Source organism: Hermetia illucens, chromosome 3, assembly GCF_905115235.1.
Source record: "Hermetia illucens chromosome 3, iHerIll2.2.curated.20191125, whole genome shotgun sequence".
Taxonomy (NCBI): domain Eukaryota; kingdom Metazoa; phylum Arthropoda; class Insecta; order Diptera; family Stratiomyidae; genus Hermetia; species Hermetia illucens.
This window is the reverse complement of record NC_051851.1, coordinates 122,340,632-122,363,119: the sequence shown is the minus strand read 5'-3', so window position 1 is coordinate 122,363,119 and position 22,488 is coordinate 122,340,632. Positions and strand designations below refer to the sequence as shown.

The 22,488-nt window shown below is 47.7% G+C and overlaps 1 protein-coding gene across 2 annotated transcripts in view; it reads left to right on the top strand.

Moving 5' to 3' along the window:
* Positions 1-22,488, top strand: part of LOC119650711 (neurotrimin-like) — a 265,655-nt gene that overhangs the window by 169,073 nt on the left and 74,094 nt on the right. For both annotated transcript variants that reach the window (XM_038053716.1, XM_038053717.1), the window contains 2 exons: positions 12,706-12,864; positions 12,956-13,084. In XM_038053716.1, the coding sequence (XP_037909644.1) occupies positions 12,706-12,864; positions 12,956-13,084 (288 nt within the window). The remainder of the gene's footprint in view (positions 1-12,705; positions 12,865-12,955; positions 13,085-22,488) is intronic.

Below are 22,488 nucleotides of genomic sequence, written 5' to 3'. Positions count from 1 at the left end.
TCCCCATTGTATCCAACAGGCAGATAGGACGATACGACGCTGGGTTTCCAAGGGGCTTGCCAGGCTTTGGAAGCAACACTAACTTTTGCTTTTTCCACTGGGCAGGGAATATTCCTTCTTTTAGGCACGCCTCGAAGGTGTTGGCGAAAAGGTCGGGCCTAGTCTTCACTGCCAATTTCAAAGCTCGGTTGGGGATGCCATCCAAACCTGCAGCCTTGTTGTCACCGAACTTACCATATATTTCCCGCAGCTCCTCCGCAGTTTACCGCCTATAACTGCCGTCATTCAGCTGGAGAAAAATTTGCCTTCCCCTATTTTCGTGGTGAGGGAGCAGAGTGGAACAATCTCTTTCAGGAGGCGCGGACAGGTCACCTGGAGTGATTTCCGCAGCCTTTTCATCACCACTCTGTAAGCCTCGCCCCATGGGTTTATGTCGGCATGGTAGCACAGCTGTTTGAAGCAGTTCTTTTTGCTCCTCCGAATGGCTTCCTTTAGGCGGCCACGCAATTGCTTGTCTGCCTCCTCTCGACCGTCGCCACCGGGTTTTCCCCTGAGTCTCTGGCAAAGCCTCCCTGCCCGCAAACATGCGGCTCGCAAACTTGCGATTTCGTTGTTCCACCAGTAGTTGGGTTGCCTACTGGGGAGCAATCGCCTTCTGGGTATAGTAGCATCGCATGCTTTCGTCACCCATCGGGTGATTTGGGTGGCTTTCTCCCTAGCCATACCATTCAGGGATATGTCGGATTTGAGCACCGCGGAAAACGTGTCCCCCTCGAAAGCTTTCACTGTCCAGCCGAGCATACCACCCGGCATTCTGCGAAAACTCTTTTCGAGCTTGATCCGCCCTTGATCTCTATGCAGATTGCCTGGTGGTCGCTGTGAGTATAGTCCTCACTGACATGCCAAGCGACTCTACTGGCTAAAGTGGCACTCACGTATGTCAGGTCCACTATAGACTCCAGGCCCCTTCTCCGGAAAGTGTACGAAGACCCAACATTCGCCAGTACCACGTCTAGCTCCGCGAATGCTTCGAGGAGAACACGTCCCCTCACATTAGTTATCTGACTGCCCCATTCAAGAGCCCACGCATTGAAATCGCCTCCTATTATGATAGGCCAACGTCCTCTTGCATCCAAAACAAGAGCGGCAAGCATCCGCCCATACTCGACGAGTGTAGCGCTGGATGGAGCATAGCAGCTGTAGATGTGGACGGCCGTTACCTTCGCCCTGGTGAAGCCCTCCTCCGGGTGCTCCATTATTTCCTCGAAGGCATGTTCTCCACAAGTCCATAGCGCTGCTTGGCCCTTTGGTCTTTGACCCAAATGCTACCACCACGGTTTCTATATGGTTCACTTATTATGGCCACACGATGTTTTCTCGCGGATGGTTTGCGCGAGTAGATCCTGCGCCGCCTCGCAGTGGTTGAGGTTGATTTGTATCAACCTCATCTGCGATTTGTGCTAAGGGTCCTCCTGTATTCCGGGCACCTGCTGCTACCTGCAATGTGCCGATGATCCACACCCTCCTGTCCTTTGCACAGTAGACAATTTGGGTCAGCTCCGCAATCCTTGCTGATATGGCCCTCCACTCCGCATCTCCTGCATTGCTTTGACCTGTCATTTGGACTAGTGCATGCCTTCGCAATGTGACCAAAGCCAAGGCATCTAAAGCACCGTTTTAATGCCACCTGTTCCCTAAGGCGACACATAACCCAGCCTATTCTCACTCTCCCTGCTGCTAACAGTTTGAGTGCGTTCTCCACTGGTAGGCTGATGATGGCGGTTTGTGTTCCCCCATAGGCTTTCCTTAGCGTTTTCACCACTGACTCTCGTAGTCCGGCAAGAACGAACTGTTTCTCCAACGCTTCGCGAACCTCCTCCTTCGTCGTGATTTCATCTATATCTTTGCAGATTATAGTCATCTCCGGCCTGCTAGCTCTTATGTCGGCTTCCTACCCTAAAGTCTTTCCGATTTGGCTCAAGAATTTGTCCGCGGTTACATCCTTGAATTTCTTAAGCTCCAACATAAGATCTCCCTTCTGGGACCGTCTAATGCGGCTGACATTGTCTCCCAAATTGTTGAGTTCGGGGTCTGCCTTCACTTTCCTGAGAATATCGGCGTATGACCATTCGCCTCGTTTGGAAATAATAATCACCTCCGGTCTTATCTTCCTCCGATTATTTCTTTTCCGCGGTTCTACCTTCCTCCAAGCTTCCGCATCCGCCTTTGAAGGTTCGATCCCTTTTCGCGAGGTTTCAACTGCAATATTTTCACTGGCAGCTTCAGACGTACTTTTCATGAACTCCGCCTTTTTGGGAGTTGAGTTCTTTTTTTCTTTTCGGGGTTTGCTGGCCTGTTGAGTCAGTCAGCTTCTCGCGCAGCCTTTTCCCCGGTTTCTCCCCTTTTGTGTTTTGAACCGGCGTTACTTGAGTTGCCTGGTTCACTTTTCCAATCGCCGACTTCCCTACTCGTTCATCCTGGGCCTTGCCGTACGTCAAACGGATGCCTCTTATCATGGCCCTTATATTTTGGTGAATGTTCCCGCCCTCCTTTATAAACTCACACAGCTCCATGATCTTTTTACCGAGGGCAGTAAATGCAGCTCCAGACTGATCATTGCCCAGAGTGAAGAGAGAGAGAGTAAACCTCCTTAACAAATCCGTAATCCGCCTATCGGATGAATTGCAGTGACGTTACACTGTTTGTCAGCGGCTCCCCTCCAGATACCTTCCCTACCGTTGGAGGTAACCATGGGACAATGCAACATTGGGGCTCTGTTGCAGGGTTGACTGCCACTCGTGGGAACAGAATTGGGGAAAATGTTTCAAATTCTTTTAATGGGACCCCAGGGACACGAAGACAGTATCCAACACGGTTAAAGGTCGTTCAACAACACCAGAGCGGCTCTTCGTCCTTGGATGTTTTGGCGGTTATGCCGTCAACCACCAGGGACGGGAGACCTAGGCGTCGTATGGTTTGGACGAACCAACTTAACGAATTTATCGTCCGCGGCTATTACCGTATCACGGATTTGGAACAGAATCCATCAGGGTACAGACACCGACTCCATGACGCGTTCATAACCCGCTTCCCGGAACTAAGTCATGTTCCGGAACAGAACGTCGTCAACCAGTACCGGGTGATAGTGAATAATAACCGAGTTGCCTTACCAACTAGGCAACAAATCTTCCAAGAGGTTTCACTTGAGCTCGGGCTGGAGTCATCAAATTACCGGACTAGTTAAAGGAGTAACACAAGTACTCCACCTGGAAGGCACTCCATGAATCCAGTAGTCAGAAGAAGCTTAGTAACTGGGGATGTCGACCCAATTTATAATGAGGCTCCAGGCCGCATTCACAGAGTATGCTGAGATTCTCCCAGACGCTAGGCCAAAGATTCCAAAACTGTTAAGTTTATATCGGATACGGTATCGCACAAAGGACCTTAGGTGTTTGACCAAGGACATGCCATTTTTAAGGTTTTGGAAAACAAAACCTTATTAAAGTCGGTTCAATGTCTGTCTGTCCGTCTGTCTGTCTGTCTTTTTTTTTTTCTGCGTTGGAAGGTGGAATGGTTGCCTAAGCTATTGGTGAATAGCTTGCAGTTCCCTTACAACCTGGTTCCAGGCATCCGTTGACTCCAGCATAAACTACACAATGTTTTCGGGTGTTAACTCGGGTCCGGCATCAGTGTCATACTAGAGCCTCCTTTCAGTCAAGTAACTATCGACAATAGCAGCGAGATAAGCGGGAATATCAACTTTCGCTAGGGATTTGCGTATTAGATTCCAATTGCCCAAATTGAATGCATTTTTCACGTCCAGGGTTACTACCACGCAATATTTGCTGATACTACCCTTTCCGTGAATTGCATCTTCGGCCAAGCCAGTAACCAATTTGATGGCATCAATGGTTGATCTGGCTTTTCGGAACCCATACTGCCGATCTGAAAGGCCGCTTTGGCTCTCAACAACCGGGAGTAATCATTATAGATTACCCGCTCTAACATTTTCCCCACCGTGTCCAAAAGACATATGAGTCGGTATGACGATGGTTCACCTGGAGGTTTACCAGGCTTAGGCAGAAGTACCAACTTCTGTCGCTTTCAAGCCGCTGAAAATATTCCTTCGAACATGCACGCTTCGAACAACTCAGCGAACATGTCCGGCCTGAATTTCACGGCAAGCTTAAGGGCCTTATTCGGTACTCCGTCCAGGCCCGGCGCTTTATTGTCACCTATTCTGCTGCAGATCTCCAGCAGCTCGCCTCTGGTGACTGGCGGGATTGCCGTCACATTCAGAGGTGGTTGGAATATGTCGGTGCTCTCCTCTTGCTGGGGGAATAACCCCTGGATGATTTTTAGCAAGAGGGTGGGACACGTGATCTGCGGAGATGAACGGCCTCTGAATCGTCCCATCACGATTCCATAAGCTCTCCCCCACGGGTTTAGGTCCGCTTCTGAGCAGAGCTCCTTAAAGCATTTTCTCTTGCTTCACTGGATGGCGAGCTTGAGGGTTTTGCGGGCTGCCTTATAGGCGCACTCCTTCTGCCCTTGATCGACCTACCTACCGCTCTCTGAGCCGCTCTTCTGATTCGGTGGCAGGCTAACCGAAGACCGGTTAGTTCATCATTCCACCAGTAGTTTGGTCTTCTACTGCGGAATGAGCACCCCCTAGACATGGACGCGTCACATGCTTTGGCGATGCATTGAGCCAGATGGACGGCTCTTTCCGTAGAGGTGCCTGCTTTATCAAGTTGATCTAACCACACCTCTATGAAGGTCTGCTCATCCAAAGATTTTGCAGACCAGCCGAAAATTTTTTTCGATTTCGGGCTTGACTCATGTCTCAAAGAAGATTGCCTGGTGATCGCTATGGGTGTAGCGTTCGCTGACTCACCAGGACATACCACGCGCCAGCGAAGGGCTGACAAAGGTCAAGTCTACAACTGAGCCTGACCCCCCTTTCTGGAAGGTGTTTACATCACCTTCGTTAGCCAAAACTATGTCCATCTACGCGAAAGCTTCTATTAAACTACGCCCCCTAGCATTTGATTTTCTGCTGCCCCACTTTAGGGCCCCAGCATTGAAATCACCAGCTATCACCTTTGGACTTCGTCCCAGTGTCAAACTTGGTGGGGCGTAGCAGCTATATACATTTTTTTTTTTTTTTTTTTTTGTGCTTACACGGAGGTGGAAAATCTTAGAAAGATACGTCCGCCGCAGCTCCGCCGCCCGAACGGCGGAACAACAGCGGGCGCGTGTGGGATTCACACCCACTAAAAACCACCCCCGGTCTCTCCAGCCTCAGCCCCGCGGGACCACCATTGAGGTATTACTTCGCGGATTAGGTTTGCTCTTAGGCACTCATCTTTCTCCCATTTGCAGCTTTCCTCCTTCTTTGTTCTTTCAGCAACTCCTCCTGCATTTGGATGATTGCGGAGCTAACCGCAAGCCACTTCTCCTCGGACTCCAGCATCTCAGTAACCAAGCTCTCCGGGGTCCCGCTCCTGCCCAGCACCTGGTTTAAGCTCCTTCTCTCCATCGCAAATCGTGGGCAGTGAAACATCACATGCTCTGGATCCTCCGGTATGCCATCGCATCTAGGGCAGTTCGGAAAATCATCCAACCCAAAGCGGTGCAGATACTGCCTGTAGCAACCACCGTGTCCTGTGAGGAACTGGGTAATGTGGTAGTTGGTATCTCCATGTTTTCGCTCAAGCCACACCCTAATGTTGGGAATGAGCCTGTGCGTCGACCGACCTTTCGCAGACTTGTCCCATCTGCGTTGCCAGAGATCAAGCGACTCTGACCTTTCCGCATTTCGACGCTGTGCATGCCCCTCCATATGTCTTGCATTGTACAGGACACTCATTTCTTTGGCCAGAATGTCAACCGGGATCATGCCTGCCACCACCAATACTGCCTCATCTGATGTGGTTCTAAAAGCACTGCAAACCCTCAAAGCTATCCGCCGGTAAACCGAGTTCACCTGCTTCTGTCTCTGAGAGTTTGCAAGCGCCTCTGCCCACACAGGCGACGAGTAGAGCAGGATGGAGCGCACCACTCCGGTTAGCACCAACCTCCGGCAATGTTTCGGCCCACCAATATTTGGCAACATTTTTGCAAGTGCCGTGGTGGCACTGGCTGCCTTTTGGCATGCATACTCTAGGTGCTCCCTAAAACTCAATTTGGTATCAATTATTACCCCCAGGTATTTGATAACCGGCTTTGATACGACCGTATGTCCACCGACCTCCACTTTTACAGTATTATTTTTCCTGCGTTTCGTTATCAAGACCGCTTCCGTTTTCGCGTCCGCCAAGGTCAGCCCGGCCTTTTCTTGCCAGGACTTTACCGCTCTCACTGTTTCCGTTGCGTAAACCTCCACATCTTCTGGGTGTTTTGCTGCAACAACCACAGCTAGGTCATCAGCAAAGCCGACAATCGTAGTAACCTCTGGGACGGGAAGAGGAAGCACCCCATTATACATGATATTCCACAACAGGGGACCAAGTACCGATCCCTGTAGTACCCCGGCTGTGACAATGTACTCTTTGGGGCCCTCATCCGTCCCGTACCAGAGAGTCCTCTCTGAGAGGTAGTTTTCCATCAAATTCGCTAAGTATCCGGGGACACCTATGTCAGCCAACGCCCGTTTAATTCTATTCCAGTTGGCCGAGTTGAATGCGTTTTTGACATCCAACGCCACCACGGCACAGTAGCCGCCAGAAATCAGTGCACCTTTTGCCAGGTTTACCACCATGCCAATTGCGTCCACCGTAGAGTGGGCGCGTCGGAAACCAAACTGGCGTTCCGACAAACCATTGCTGGCTTCGACGATGGGCAGGAGTCTGTGGCGCGGCAGGATTCGCAGCATTCGAAATTTATTTCGAATGTTGCGAGTGCGAGCGAATAGATGGCGCGGATCTATCCACTTTGCGTAGCACGCCACGGGAGTGGAAGATCGCAGAAAAGTGTGCCATGAGTTGTTGTCTAAAACGTAGTAGACACACAAAAAAATTAATCTAATGCAGTAATTATGTTTTTCGTAAATGTCTCTAATTTGTAATATTAAGTTCGAATATATGAATAAATACTGAAGTCCTTTGAATTAAAAATAGGAAAACGGAAGTTGAGTCCGCCGACTAAGATTAGGTCAAATAACATGTATAACTAATTTAATAATAAATGTTAACTTAAATATTATAATAAATATAAGTAATGTTAAATACTTAAAGTCTGTTGTAGATGACTCTCTCCATCATCTTCCCCATTGTATCCAACAGGCAGATAGGACGATACGACGCTGGGTTTCCAGGTTGCTTGCCAGGCTTCGGAAGCAACACCAACTTTTGCTTTTTCCACTGGGCAGGGAATATTCCTTCTTTTAGGCACGCCTCGAAGGTGTTGGCGAAAAGGTCGGGCCTAGTCTTCACTGCCAGTTTCAAAGCTCGGTTGGGGATGCCATCCAAACCTGGGGCCTTGTTGTCACCGAACCTACCACATATTTCCCGCAGCTCCTCCACAGTTACAGGCCGTATTATGCCGTCATTTGGCTGGACAAAAACTTGCCTTCCCCTATTTTCGTGGTGAGGGAACAGAGTGGTAACAATCTGTTTCAGGAGGCGCGGACAGGTTACCTGGGGTGATTTCCGCAGCCTTTTCATCACCACTCTGTAAGCCTCGCCCCAAGGGTTTATGTCGGCATGGTCGCACAGCTGTTTCAAGCAGTTCTTTTTGCTCCTCCGAATGGCTTCCTTTAGGCGGCCACGCAATTGCTTGTGTGCCTCCTCTCGACCGTCGCCACCGGGTTTTCCCCTGAGCCTCTGGCAAAGCCTCCTTGCCCGAAAACATGCGGCTCGCAAACTTGCGATTTCATTGTTCCACCAGTAGTTGGGTTGCCTACTGGGGAGCAATCGCCTTCTGGGCATAGTAGCATCGCATGCTTCCGTCACCCATCGAGTGATCTGGGTGGCTTTCTCTCCAGCCGTACTATTCAGGGATATGTCGGATTTGAGCACCGCGGAAAACGTGTCCCCCTCGAACGCTTTCACTGTCCAGCCAAGCATACCACCCGGCATTCTGCGAAAACTCTTTTTCGAGCTCGATCCGCCCTTGATCTCTATGCAGATTGCCTGGTGGTCGCTGTGAGTATAGTCCTCACTGACATGCCAAGCGATTCTACTGGCTAAAGTGGCACTCAGGCCCAGGCCCCTTCCCCGGAAAGTGTACGAAGACCCAACATTCGCCAGTACCACGTCCAGCTCCGCGAATGCTTCGAGGAGAACACGTCCCCTCACATTAGTTATCCGGCTGCCCCATTCAAGAGCCCACGCATTGAAATCGCCTCCTATTATGATCGGCCAACGTCCTCTTGCATCCAAAACAAGAGCAGCAAGCATCCGCTCATACTCGACGAGTGTAGCGCTGGGTGGAGCATAGCAGCTGTAGATGTGGATGCCCTTCACCTTCGCTCTGATGAAGTCCTCCTCCGGGTGCTCCATTATTTCCTGGAAGGCTTGTTCTCCACAAGTCCACAGCGCTGCTTGGCCCGTTTGGTCCCTGACCCAAACGCTACCACCGCGGTTTCGGTATGGTTCACTTAGTATGGCCACATCGATGTTTTTCTCGCGGATGGTTTGCGCGAGTAGATCCTGCGCCGCCTCGCAGTGGTTGAGGTTGATTTGTATCAACCTCGTCTGCGATTTGTGCTAAGGGCTCTCCTGTATTCCGGGCACCTGCTGCTGCCTGCAATGTGCCGATGGTCCACATCCTCCTTTCCTTTGCACAGTAGACAATTTGGGTCAGCTCCGCAGTCCTTGCTGATGTGGCCTTCCACTCCGCATCTCCTGCATTGCTTTGACCTGTCATTTGGGTTAGTGCATGACTTCGCAGTGTGACCAAAGCCAAGGCATCTAAAGCACCGTTTTAACGCCACCTGTTCCCTAAGGCGATACATAACCCAGCCTATTCTCACTCTCCCTGCTGCTAACAGTTTGAGTGCGTTCTCCACTGGTAGGCTGATGATGGCGGTTTGTGTTCCCCCATAAGCTTTCCTTAGCGTTTTCACCACTGACTCTTGTAGTCCGGCAAGATCGAACTGTTCCTCCAACGCTTCGCAAACCTCCTCCTTCGTCGTGATTTCATCTATATCTTCGCAGATTATAGTGATCTCTGGCCTGCTAGCTCTTATGTCGGCTTCTTGCCCTAAAGTCTTCCCGATTTGGCTTAAGAATTTGTCCGCGGTTACATCCTTGGATTTTTTAAGTTCCAACATAAGATCTCCCTTCTGCGACCGTCTAATACGGCTGACATTGTCTCCCAAATTGGTGAGTTCGGGGTCTGCCTTCACTTTCCTGAGTATGTCGGCGTATGACCCTTCGCCTCGTTTGGAAATGAAAATCACCTCCGGTCTAATCTTCCTCCGATAATTTCTTTTCCGCGGTTCTACCTTCCTCCAAGCTTCCGCATCCGCCTTTGAAGGTTCGATCCCTTTTCTCGAGGTAGCCACTGCAGTATTTTCCCTGGTAGCTTCAGACGTACTTTTCATGAACTCCGCCTTTTTGGGAGTTAAGTCCTTTTTTCTTTTCGGGGTTTGCTGGCCTATTGAGTCATTCAGCTTCTCGCGCAGCCTCTTCCCCGGTTTCTCCCCTTTTGTGTTTTGAACCGGCGTTACTTGAGTTGCCTGGTTCACTTTTCCAATCGCCGACTTCCCTACTCGTTCATCCTGGGCCTTGCCGTACGTCAAACGGATGCCTCTTATCATGGACCTTATATTTTGGTGAATGTTCCTGCGCTCCTTTATAAACTCACACAGCTCCATGATCTTTTTACCGAGGGCAGTAAAGGCAGCTCCAGACTGATCATTGCCCAAAACATCGCTCGGGTGAATCGGCGTCAGCGATTCTTCCTCATCGAAGACTCCCGCTATACGCTTCCCACTGGGGGTAGCGATCGTGGGGGCTTGTGCCCGTGTGGGAGGGGATCTGCGAAAAATCGAGCTCCTTCTGAACGGATCCATCACTGGAGCCAGTTCAAGTTCCTCCCGTACGCTTGTAACATTAGATGCCACAGTAGCCAAGGTTCCCACTACTGAGGCACTGCGGTCGTTGGATATCGACGGGCGGGAGCCCGCTTGCTCACTCCCAAAAACCGCCGGCACTGGGTTTCCGAAGCCCTGCACCGTAACTTCATTCTTCTTCTGCTCCTCCATGTTTGGTTTTATTTCTGGGTATCCTTCCCATAGCCAATTTTTATCCACGGGTGGGCGTTTACTTCCCACCTACCCGGCCTGCGCATAAACATGCCCATACACGCACATCTCCGGATGCGTGCATGTGCATGACCATGACACATTCGCCGAGCATTCCCTTATCCGCACGAAGAGACGCGCCTGATGGGAGATTTGGCAACTCCACACAGGAGCTATATACATATACACCACTTGTTTTCGCCCACACAGAGGCATTGGCTGCCTGACTTGCAGTACGTTATATGGGCTGTAGACCACAAGCCCGTATAGCCGCTCCACCAGTCGAATCTGTGACCCATATACCACCGTGAGGGTTTCTATATGGTTCATTTATGATGGCAATTTCCACCTCAGATTCGAACGTGTTCTGCTGAAGTAAATCCTGAGCGACATGCGATCGGATCGATCAATGTTGCTGGTGCATGCCTTCGCGAAGTGCCCAAACATGAGGCATTTAAAGCACCTCTTCAGTGAAATTTGTTCTCTTAAACGGCACTGCCTCCGCTGGTACTCGTGTTGTGGCTGTTTGAGTACCACCATAGGCTTTTCGTAAGCCCAAAACAGACTCCTCGGTAAGTTCTTTTAACTTGAATTGCTCCTTCAGAGCAGTACAAATTTCTCCTTTCGATGTCACTTCATCGAGATCCTTACATTGTATATATATCTCTTGTTTTTGGGCACGCACTGCGGCTTTCTCCCCAAGTGAGTTTTTCACTTGAGTGCGATAGTCATCAGTTTTGCCACCGCTGGATCTTTTCAGCTCGAACATGAGATCCCCTTTCTGGGTTCTTCGGTTTCTGTTCACATTTTCGCTCAGATCTTTTAGGTCGGGATCAGCTTTGACCGTTTTGATTATCTCCGCCCTTGCCCTTACTGGAGATAACAATTGCATCTGGGCGAGTTCGGACTTTTGCTATTCGTTTCGCTTTTTTGTTCGTAACTTTAGTCCATCCATCGTTTTCGTTCGTCTTGGGCTTCGCAAAGCTGGTCGAGTTTCCTAGATTCGCTGTATGCTTTCCTCCTTCTGAGCTGTTGGTATCTGTCTGTCTGTCTGTCACAAACACTTTTCTCAGAAACAGCTATACCGATTGACACGAAATTTGGTGAGAAGGTGGGAACCGTGGACTCCCAGACATGCAGTGAGTGATATCCTTCTAGATTGAATTTAGGGGGGGATCCCCATACATGTAAAAGGGGGGTGTAAAATTTTTTTTCACCGAATATAGTTTTCAAATGAAAAGTCGCGATTAGTACTTTCCGAAGCCGGATTTAGTTTTGAGATTTGTTAAAAAGGCGGAGAGTGGGAGGGGTGGAAAGTGATGATTTCTTTAACGGAGCCATTCTCAGAAACCACCCAGCCGAACAATCTGAAAAATGAAAAATGAATGAAGCTGTCGCTATATGGTTCCCAGACCTCAAAATACTCTCCGTATCGATACCTATTCAAATTAAGTTAATAATAGTATACCATATTTTTGGAGAAATTGAGTAAAACCCCCCTTAAGTTTATCCCAGAGTTTTAAAAGTTGGTAGTAGTATAAAATATAACATGAAGCATATTATCCCATATATATATTATGAAAATCATACTATTACTAACAAAGTTAGAGTAGCTCAAAGTTGACTGTCCCTTGCAAATTTACTGCAACTAAATATCTATATCACATTGAAGTGGGTAGTCAGACATGCTAAATGCAAATACATAACGGGCTACTTACAAATGGAATAGTTCTACACTTAAATATACTCATAGAAGAAGCTAACAAAACCTTTCATACCTGAATCGCCCAGCTTCCGGTTTCCCGACTTATTAATGTTAAAGAAGCGTTTGTCAGCTGGCGCCGCAAAACCTTTCAATGGAATCTTTGCCCATACGCATACCGTTTCTGCTATCATCTATCAGCCCCAGTTACCTCAATTCATTTCTTTAATTTTCTTAGTACCATCAAGCATTTATAAAATTAACTAATATATATATATTGCTTGAGAATGTTCCGCAGTGTAATAATATGACCAGTATAGGAGGATCCCGATGCGGATAATCTTTAATCCGTTCAATAATTATTTATGCTTTTGTCTTTGTAACCGCTATGAGCACGCAAAAAGCCCCTCAGCGCGCTCAACGCGAATGCGCTTCTCCAAGCCCTTAAAGAAAATCCTCTGAGGAAAATCTCAGTTCTTCAGGAATGAAAAAAATGGAAGATGCAGAAGCTTTGGTAGAGAGAGGCGTGACTGTGTTTACTCTGCCTGGATCCATTTTAACATTACCGGTGGTTGAACAACCGGTGTTTGGCTTAGGTCTGCCTTAGCTACGAACTCCGAACACCCCGGCTTTGCGCCGAGAATTTCAAATTCGGAATAAGATAGATGGATCGAAATAAGATATATTATTCATTTATTTATAGAACACTCTTTCAATTTAAATTTCAAATTTATTTCTATTATATTTACAGTACCGCCAAACATAGATGACTCGCTTAGTTCAAGCGACGTTATAGTCAGAGAAGGATCAAATATCTCATTAAGATGTCGCGCGACCGGTAGTCCGACGCCCACGGTGAAATGGAAACGTGATGATAACTCAAAAATTGCATTAAATAAATCTACAACAGGTAAACAATCTATCTATCAATCTAAAGCTAAATTTAGCTGTGAAGAAATAGTCCTTTGCAAATTGCATATCTTTTTAATATCCTTTTATAGTTAACGAATGGGAGGGTGATGTTCTCGAAATATCGCGAATATCTCGTTTGGACATGGGAGCTTATTTATGTATAGCATCCAATGGCGTACCGCCAACTGTTTCAAAGCGGATCAAAGTTAGCGTAGATTGTAAGTATTACCAATTTGTTCACATATATAATTCATACGAAATATTTGCTGTAAAATGGGTGCTCTCGTGCCCTTGGCACTAATCATTCTGTTGATATGAAAATAACAGATAGGAACAATAAAATATAATTACCGACGAAATTTTTCGGCTATGTCAAGACATCCTGCACTAGAGTATGTTTCAAACCCGATTCAAGAAATGGCGGCTGGAGGAGAAGAATAAAATCGAGAAAAAGCCCTAATACACTAATCAGAAAAAGTTAGCGCACACATGAATCTCGTAAAGAAAACTTAAAAAAATTACAGAAAACTAGTTTTAAACAAGTCGGAATACCGGAAGCTCGCGCTTGGGTATAAAGGTTTTGTGTTTATCTTATCTAGGAAATTTCAACGCACATTTTTCTACCCGTATACAGGTACAAAACTACGAGACATACGTACATATTACAGCCGTAGATGTTACGCTCACCCTAAACAAACAAACTGCCTATTTTCGAGTACTGTACACATATAGGCACGTATATAAATTGATCGTAGCCATATTTCCGATTTTTCAGGGTGCGGCAGCATAACTTCCTTTTTTAAAATGCGCGCCACTCAGTTAGTTGATGTCATAGCGGAGCGCTAGTGGTTTCGTTCAAGAGGGGATACTGTAAAGTTTTGTCCCGACACGGCTCAGTCGCCATCATGCGTTGGAATAGTGAGGAGCGTGCCTTTGCCGTTGAGGTTTACTTTTCAAGCGGATGTTCGGTTATTCAAAACAGAGTGCATTTCAGAATCGCTTTAATTTAGCCCCGTTGGCTCCCGTCCCAGACCGCAAATCAATTGTTACATGGGTCACTACATTCAGACGAACTGCAAGTGCGACAAAAGGAAGAACTGGAGTCCCTCGGCCCGTTAGATCACCTGAGAACATTGAAGCAATGAGAGCGTCAATGTTCCGATCGCCACGGCGTTCTGCGCGCAAACACGCATCTGCCCTTGGACTATCCGATCGTTCTGTGAAAAGAATTCTTCGTGATGATCTTCATTTTCATCCCTATAAGATGGCGATAGTGCAGGAACTTTCATAACGTGACTTCAGTTCTCGGATGAACGCGTGTGAGCTTCTTCTTGATGTCGTTCCCGTTTTCATTTGTGTGGGTCGGTTAACAAACAAAACATGCGCTACTGGGCTGACACCAACCCTCGAGAATTGCATCAAAAGCCTTTGCATTCACCCAAAGTCACAGTGTGGTGTGCAATTTCCACAGCTGGAATTATTGGTCCCTGGTTTTTTGAGGAAAATGAGGTTACAGTGACGGTGAATTCGGACCGGTATGTAAACATGCTACAGAATTTTTTTTTTCCCACGGCTAGAAAATTTGGATTTGGGGGACACTTGGTTCCAACAAGACGGTGCAACAGCACACACTTCAAGAGCATCGATGGCTGTTTTGAGGGAACACTTTCCAGAGCGCCTTATCTCAATTAGAGGAGATTTGGAATGGCCGGCACGCTCTCCCGATCTGTCCCCTTGTGATTTTTTTCTATGGGGTTTTTTGAAATCCCGTGTTTAGGTGAACCGTCCAAGAACCCTACAAGATTTGAAGACCAACATCCAAGAAGAAATTGGCAATATAACACCTGCTATGCTAACAAGAGTCATGACAAACGCCAGAAATCGGTTTACGCAATGTATGGAGAATGCGGGACGTCACGTAACAGATTTGATCTTCAAAACAATGTAAATATAAACTTTAGACATGTACCTACATTATAAAAAATAAATAAATATTTTCCGATGCATACAATAGTTTTTATTGAGTTTTGAAAAAAGGAAGTTATGCTGCCGCACCCTGAATTAGGCACTACCCGCAAAGTCCATTAGCACGCATGTACTATATACCGACATACACATATGTGTCATTGGAATAATTGATATTCATATACAAATGATTAAAAAACTAAAACAAAATAATTCTTTTCCACCGAATTAATACGAACTTACTTCGTTGTGGTATTGACGAATTGATATGTGATGATGACGTAATGCAGGTTGTAGAGTGCACGAAATTTACAAAAAATTGTAAAGTTTTACCCCCTGTAGGTTCGGAGAACGCGACCTGTTACACTTTTTGATGGTCATATTTTGAGCCCTCACTCCCCTACGTTTCACATAATATCAAATATTGAACCAGTTAATTGAGTACTAATTGAGACCTTTCATTTGATACCCCACATGGCTACATTCTGTGAAAAAAAATGTTGCACCCTCCTTTCACATGTATGGAGAGCCCCGCCTTGAACTTAACGCAAAATGGCGTCAGTTGCCGCATGTAAAGGGAACGGCAGATTACATACTCCTACTAATTTTCGTGACAATCGGTCCAGCCGTTTCCGAATAAATCGGCTGTGACAGACAGACAGACAGACAGACATCGAATCCTGTGAGGAGTGGCCAGATCTCCCATCAGGCGCGACCCCAGCTGGCAGATTGGGGCATACCTATTGATGTGTAAATATGTGTTCATGCACTTTTCTTTTCTGACTGTGCATGGGCTAGTGTTTGCTCATCTCTGGTGCGCGGACCAAAATGGCTATGGGAAGGATACCCAGAACATAAAACCACCATGGAAGACGAGAGAAGGAGGAAACTTACGGTGCAGGGGCTCGGAACCCCAGTACCGGCGGCTTTTGGGAGTGAGCAAGCGGGCTCCTTGTCGTCGATATCCCTCGACCACAGTGCCTCGGTGGTGGACAACTTGGCCACCGTGGCATATAATGCTACAAGTGATTTGGATCTGGAGAAGGAGGTATTCAAGCGAAGTACGACTTTACCGAGAACACCAATAACAAGAGCAAACAAAGATGAACTAAAAGCAGCTTTTTGGACAACAAAAACCATGACAACACCCACCGCATATGTTCAAGATGCTCGACAGCAGGAGGTGCTCCAGGAACAAGGAAGAGATCCATTCAAAAGAAGCTCATCAACTTTGAGATCTCCACCAATACCAAAGACGATGAAGGATAAAGTACCGCCCAAAAGTAAAGGACCATGTAAAAGGAGTAACCCTGCCGGGACTTATACGGAGCAGAGTCCCGATCCGGAGGAATTACCCTTCACCCAGCCTGGGGCAAAGGTAGTTGAGCTGTCCGAGTTTATCAAGGACAAGCACAACGTGCACCAAGCCATTAGAGTCCTCTATAATAGATCACAGATGGAGGAGAAGAATAATAACAACAGTATCACAAGCGACCCAAGTGACGTCTAACCGTACTACCATCGAATCCCAGCGAAATAAGCGAGTACGTGAAAAAGAGGGGGATCCTTTAAATAATCAGCAGGCGCCTAACAGAAAAAAAGGCGGACAGGACATCCTGAAAACCAACACCAACAGTTCAGAAGGAGGAAAGCATACAGCGAATCTAGGAAACTCGACCAGCGTTGCGAAGCCCAAGACGAACGAAAACGATGGATGGACTAAAGTAACCAACAAAAAAGCAAAACGAAAAGCAAAAGTGCGAACTCGTCCAGATGCGATTATTATCTCCAGTAAGGGCAATCTGTCCTACGCGGAGATACTCAAAAAGGTCAAAGCTGATCCCGACCTAAAAGATCTGAGCGGAAATGTGAACAGAATCCGAAGAACCCAGAAAGGGGATCTCATGTTCGAGCTGAAAAGATCCAGCGGTGGCAAAACTGATGACTTTCGCACTCAAGTGAAAAACTCACCTGAGGAGAATGCCGCAGTGCGTGCCCAAAAACATGAGATCTATATACAATGTAAGGATCTCGATGGAGTTACATCGAAAGGAGAACTGCTCTGAAGGAGCAATTCAAGTTGAAAGAACTTACAGAGGAGTCTGTTGTCAGTCTACGGAAAGCCTATGGTGGCACTCAAACGGCCACCATACGAGTGCCAGCGGAGGCAGCGCAGATGTTGTTAGCTACCGGAAGGGTTCGGATTGGATGGGTTGTTTGCCGTTTAAGGGAGCAAACTTCACTAAAGAGGTGCTTTAAATGCCTCATGTTTGGGCACTTCGCGAAGGCATGCACCAGCAGCATTGATCGGTCCGATCGATGCAGAAGGTGTGGGGAGAAAGGCCATATTGCCAGAGAGTGCAATAGGGACCCCAAATGCCTATTGTGCGTAGCCAAAGAGGGACAGGATAACCGGCACATTGCCGGAAGTGCCAAATGTCCGGAATTTAAGAAGGCGCTCACTGCAATGAGAAAATGAGGTTTATTCAAATAAACCTCAATCATTGCAGGGTCGCTCAGGATTTACTTGAGCACACCACGTTCGAATCTAAGATGGAGGTTGCCATCATAAGTGAACCGTACAGAAACCGTCACGGTGGCGTATGGGTCACAGATTCGACTGGTGGAGCGGCGATATGGGCTTGTGGTCGACAAGCCATACCATGTACTACAAGTCGAGCAGCCAGTGGCTTTGTGTGGGCGAAAATAAGTGGTGTATGTATACAGCTGCTACGCCCCACCAAGTTTGACACTGCCTGAATTCGAGCAAATGCTTGATAATCTTGTTCTCGACGCGAAGGGACGAAGTCCAAAGGTGATTGCTGGTGATTTCAATGCGTGGGCCCTAGAGTGGGGTAGCAGAGAATCAAATGCTAAGGGGCGCAGTCTATTAGAGGCTTTTGCGCAGCTGGACATGGTTTTGGTTAACGAAGGTGCCGTAAACACCTTTCAGAAAGGGGGGTCAGGCTCGGTTGTAGATCTGACATTTATCAGCCCTGCGCTGGCGCGTGGTATGTCCTGGTGCGTCAGCGAACGCTACACCCACAGCGATCACCAGGCAATCTTCTTTGAGACATGTGTCGAGCCACAGGGCAAAGAGCTATCATGCCCAAAACCGAAAAAGGTTTCAGCCTGGTCTGCAAAATCTTTGGATGAGCAGACCTTCATAGAGGTGTGGTTAGATGAACCTGATAAAGCAGGCACCTCTACGGAAAGAGCCGTCCATCTGGCTCAATGCATCGCCAAAGCATGTGACGCGTCCATGCCTAGGAGGTGCTCATTCCCCAGTAGAAGACCAAACTACTGGTGGAATGATGAACTGACCGGTTTTCGATCAGCTTGCCACCGAACCAGACGAGCGGCCCAGGCGGTAGGTAGAGTCGATCAGGGGCAGAAAGAGTGCGCCTATAAGGCAGCCCGCAAAACCCTCAAGCTCGCCATCCAGCGAAGCAAGACAAAATTCTTTAAGGAGCTCTGCTCAGAAGCGGACATCAACCCGTGGGGGAGTGCTTATAGAATAGTGATGGGACGATTCAGAGGCCGCTCCTCTCCGCAGATCACGTGTCCCACCCTCTTGCTGAAAATCATCCAGGGGTTATTCCCCCAGCAAGAGGAGAGCACCGACATACTCCAACCACCTCTGAATGTGACGGCAATTCCTCCAGTCACCAGAGACGAGCTGCTGGAGATCTGCGGCAGAATAGGAGACAATAAAGCGCCGGGCCTGGACGGAGTGCCAAATAAGGCCCTTAAGTTTGCCGTGAAATCCAGGCCGGACATGTCCGCTGAGCTGTTCGAAGCGTGCATGTCCGAAGGAATATTTCCGGCGGCTTGGAAGCGACAGAAGTTGGTACTTCTGCCTAAGCCTGGTAAACCTCCAGGTGAACCATCGTCATACCGACCCATATGTCTTTTGGACACGGTGGGGAAAATGTTAGAGCGGGTAATCTATAATAGATTACTCCCGGTTGTTGAGAGCCAAGGCGGCCTTTCAGATCGGCAATATGGGTTCCGAAAAGCCAGATCAACCATTGATGCCATCAAATTGGTTACTGGCTTGTCCGAAGATGCAATTCACGGAAAGGGTAGTACCAGCAAATATTGCGTGGTAGTAACGTGAAAAATGCATTCAATTCGGGCAATTGGAATCTAATACGCAAATCCGTAGCGAAGGTTGGTATTCCCGCCTATCTCGCTGCTATCGTCGATAGTTACTTAACTGAAAGGAGGCTATGGTATGACACTGATGACGGACCACGGGAGTACGTTGTTTCCGCCGGTGTCCCACAGGGCTCCGTATTGGGCCCACTACTGTGGAACATCATGTACAACGATGTTCTTAATCTTCCCCTTCCGGAGGAAGCCACAGTGGTGGGTTACGCTGACGACATAGCACTGGTTGTTGTCGCAAAGCATCTTGAAGATGCTGAGTTATACTCAAGCGAGGCAATCAGTGCTGTCAAATGCTGGTTGGAGAGCTCTGGTTTGACGCTTGCGGAGGAAAAAACAGAAGCGGTCCTCATCACGAAGCGCCGGAAGAGAAATTACGCCTATGTTAGAATCGGGAATCATATCATCACTTCCAAGCCGACCATCAAATACTTGGGGGTGGTGATAGACAGGAAGCTCAGCTATAAGCAACACTTACAGTATGTTTGTAATAAATCATCCACTGCTAGTATGGCCATGACGAGGATGATGCCGAACGTGGGAGAGCCATGGCATACCTCTAGGTTGCTTATAGCCAGGGTGGTGACCTCGATCATGCTCTATGCGACCCCAGTTTGGAGGGAGGCGTTGTGGATGTCAGGGAAGGCTACCAAACTGAGTTCAGTCTACTGGAGGACAGCCCTGAAGGTATGCTCTGCCTTCAGGACTGTCTCAGATGATGCAGCATTCGTCATCTCTGGAATGATGCCGATTGACATCTTGGCAGATGAGATGGCCAATATATACAATGCAAAGCCAACCTCTTCCTCATCGCGGACGAAGAACGCTGAGAGGGAGAGGTCCATAAATAGATGGCAAGAGTGGTGGGAACGCTCGGGAAAGGGCCGGCGGCCGCACAGGCTCATTCCTGCCATCAAGGAGTGGTTGGAGAGACGACACGGTGAGATTAGTTATAAACTCACCCAATTTCTCACGGGACACGGAGGATATCTCCAATACCTTCACAGGTTTAAATTGGAGACCTCACCCGATTGTCCAAATTGGAATGGAGTCCCAGAGGACCCAGAGCATATATTCTTCCACTGTCCAAGATTTGTGGAAGAAAGGAGGAACCTAGAGGAGACTCTAGGAGAGGTGCTGGTACCAGAAAATCTGGTACCGGAAATGCTAGCACATCAAGAGAATTGAGATGCGGTCAACTCCATGATCGCATCTATTCAAGATAAATTGCGAAAGGCAGAGGAAAGGAGAAAAGCGCGGTCACGTGCACCGCGTATAGAAGAAAGGTGATGAAGCTAGAGTGAGCTGACTCCGCCCCGTGATGTAATACCTTATGGTGGTTCCGCGGGGCAGGGAGGGAGTCGGGGGTGGTTTTAGTGGGTAAAAATCCCACACGCTGGTGTGTCCAGAACAGTGTCTATTTGAAAATTTCCACCTCCTCAACAAAAAAAAAAAAAAAAAGACAGACATCGAATCGATTCTAATAAGGTTTTGTTTCCCACAAAACCTTAAAAACGTAAATTTATATTCATCATCATCAACGGCGCAACAACCGGTATCCGATCTAGGCCTGCCTTAATAAGGACATCCCAGTTTTGCGCCAAGGTCCACCAATTCGATATCCTTAATTCGATTTCGATTTGTAGGGGGCCAAAAATTCTTCAGAGAATTCATCTCTCGAACGCGGCCAAGAGTTCGCAATTCTTCTTGCTAACAACCCAAATCTCCGAGGAATACATGAGGACTGGCAAGATCATTGTCTTGTACAGTAAGAGCATTAACTCTAAGGTGAGACGTTTCGAGCGGAACAGTTCTTGTAAGCTGAATAGTCTCTGTTGGCTGACAACTGCCCGCGAATTTCACCATCGTACCTGCTATCGGTTGTGATTTTCGACCCTAGATAGGAGAAATTATCAACGGTCTCAAAGTTGTATTCTATTATCCTTATTCTTCCCGTTTGACCAGTGCGGTTCGATGTTGTTGATTGGTTGGTTTTCGGTGCTGACGTTGCCACCATATATTTTGTCTTGCCTTCATTGATGTGCATCCCAAGATCTCGCGCCGCCTCCTCTATCTAGATTAAAGCTGTTTGTACATCTCGGGTGATTCTTCTCATGATGTCGATATCGTCAGCATAGGCCAGTAGCTGGGTGGACTTAAAGAGGATCATACCACTTGCATTTACCTTATCATCACGGATCACTTTCTCGAGAGCCAGGTTAAAGAGGACGCATGATAGGGCATCCCCTTGTCGTAGACCGTTGTTGATGTCGAATGGTCTTGAGAGTGATCCTGCTGCTTTTATCTGGCCTCGCACATTGGTCAGGGTCAGCCTAGTCAGTCTTATCAGTTTCGTCGGGATACCAAATTCTCTCATGGCCTTGTACAGTTTTACCCTGGCTATGCTATCATAGCGGCTTTAAAGTCATGAATAGATGGTGCAACTCTTGTCCATATTCGAATAGTTTTTCCATCGCTTGCCACAGAGAGAAAATCTGATCTGTTGCTGATTTGCCTAGAGTGAAGCCTTTTTGGTATGGGCTAATGATATTCTGGCCGTATGGGGGTATCCGGCCTAGCAAGATAGTGGAGAATATCTCATAGATAGTAGTTAGCAACGTACTACCTCTATAATTGCTGCACTGTGTGATATCTATTATGTATGAGACTGATAATGCCTCGTTGCCAATGGTCAGGCATTGATTCGCTGTCCCATATCTTGAGCACAAATTGAACCACTTAGTGTACCTGGTCGCCTCCATATTTGACCAATTCGGCTGTAATTCCATCCAGGCGACTTATGATTTTTTAGCCGATGAATTGCTGAATTGAATTGTTTCTCCTAAACTTGGTGGTGGCAGTATTTGTCCGTCGTCTTCAGTTGGCGGGACCTCCAACTCGCCGATGTTCTGGTTGTAGTAGCTCATCAAAGTACTCAACCTATCGTTCCAATATGCCCATTCTGTCGGAAGTCACATTTGCCTCTTTATCTGGCAGGATGAGCATCGAGGTGGATAAGGCTTAATCCTGCTGACTTGTTGGTAAAACTTCCGCCCCTGGTGCGGTTGCTCCATGTACTTTTCTAATTCACAGACTTGTTGGTTCTCCCATGCTTCCTTTTTCCATCTGTGAAGTCGCTTCTCCGCTCGACGGAGCTCGTGATAAGTCTCTGCCCGTGCCCGCATTCTTTGAGAATGCAACATTACTCGGTATGCAGCATTCTTCCGTTCCGTTGCTAACTTACATTCATCGTCAAACCAGCCGTTCCGACTCCTTTTGCGGCTGGGGCCAAGTATGATTGTGGCCGCATATGGTAACGTTCTTCAGGTGGTTGTGAAGATCATTTGTTGATGCTTCATCTCTAGGTCCTCTGTTGATTGCGGTCCATTTCCCTCTTATAGGTGTCGCAGAGGGCTGTGTTGTGGATGGCTTAAGTGTTAACTCTCAGCTGATTGTCAGAGGGGATTCTGGGTGGTGTTGTTGTTCG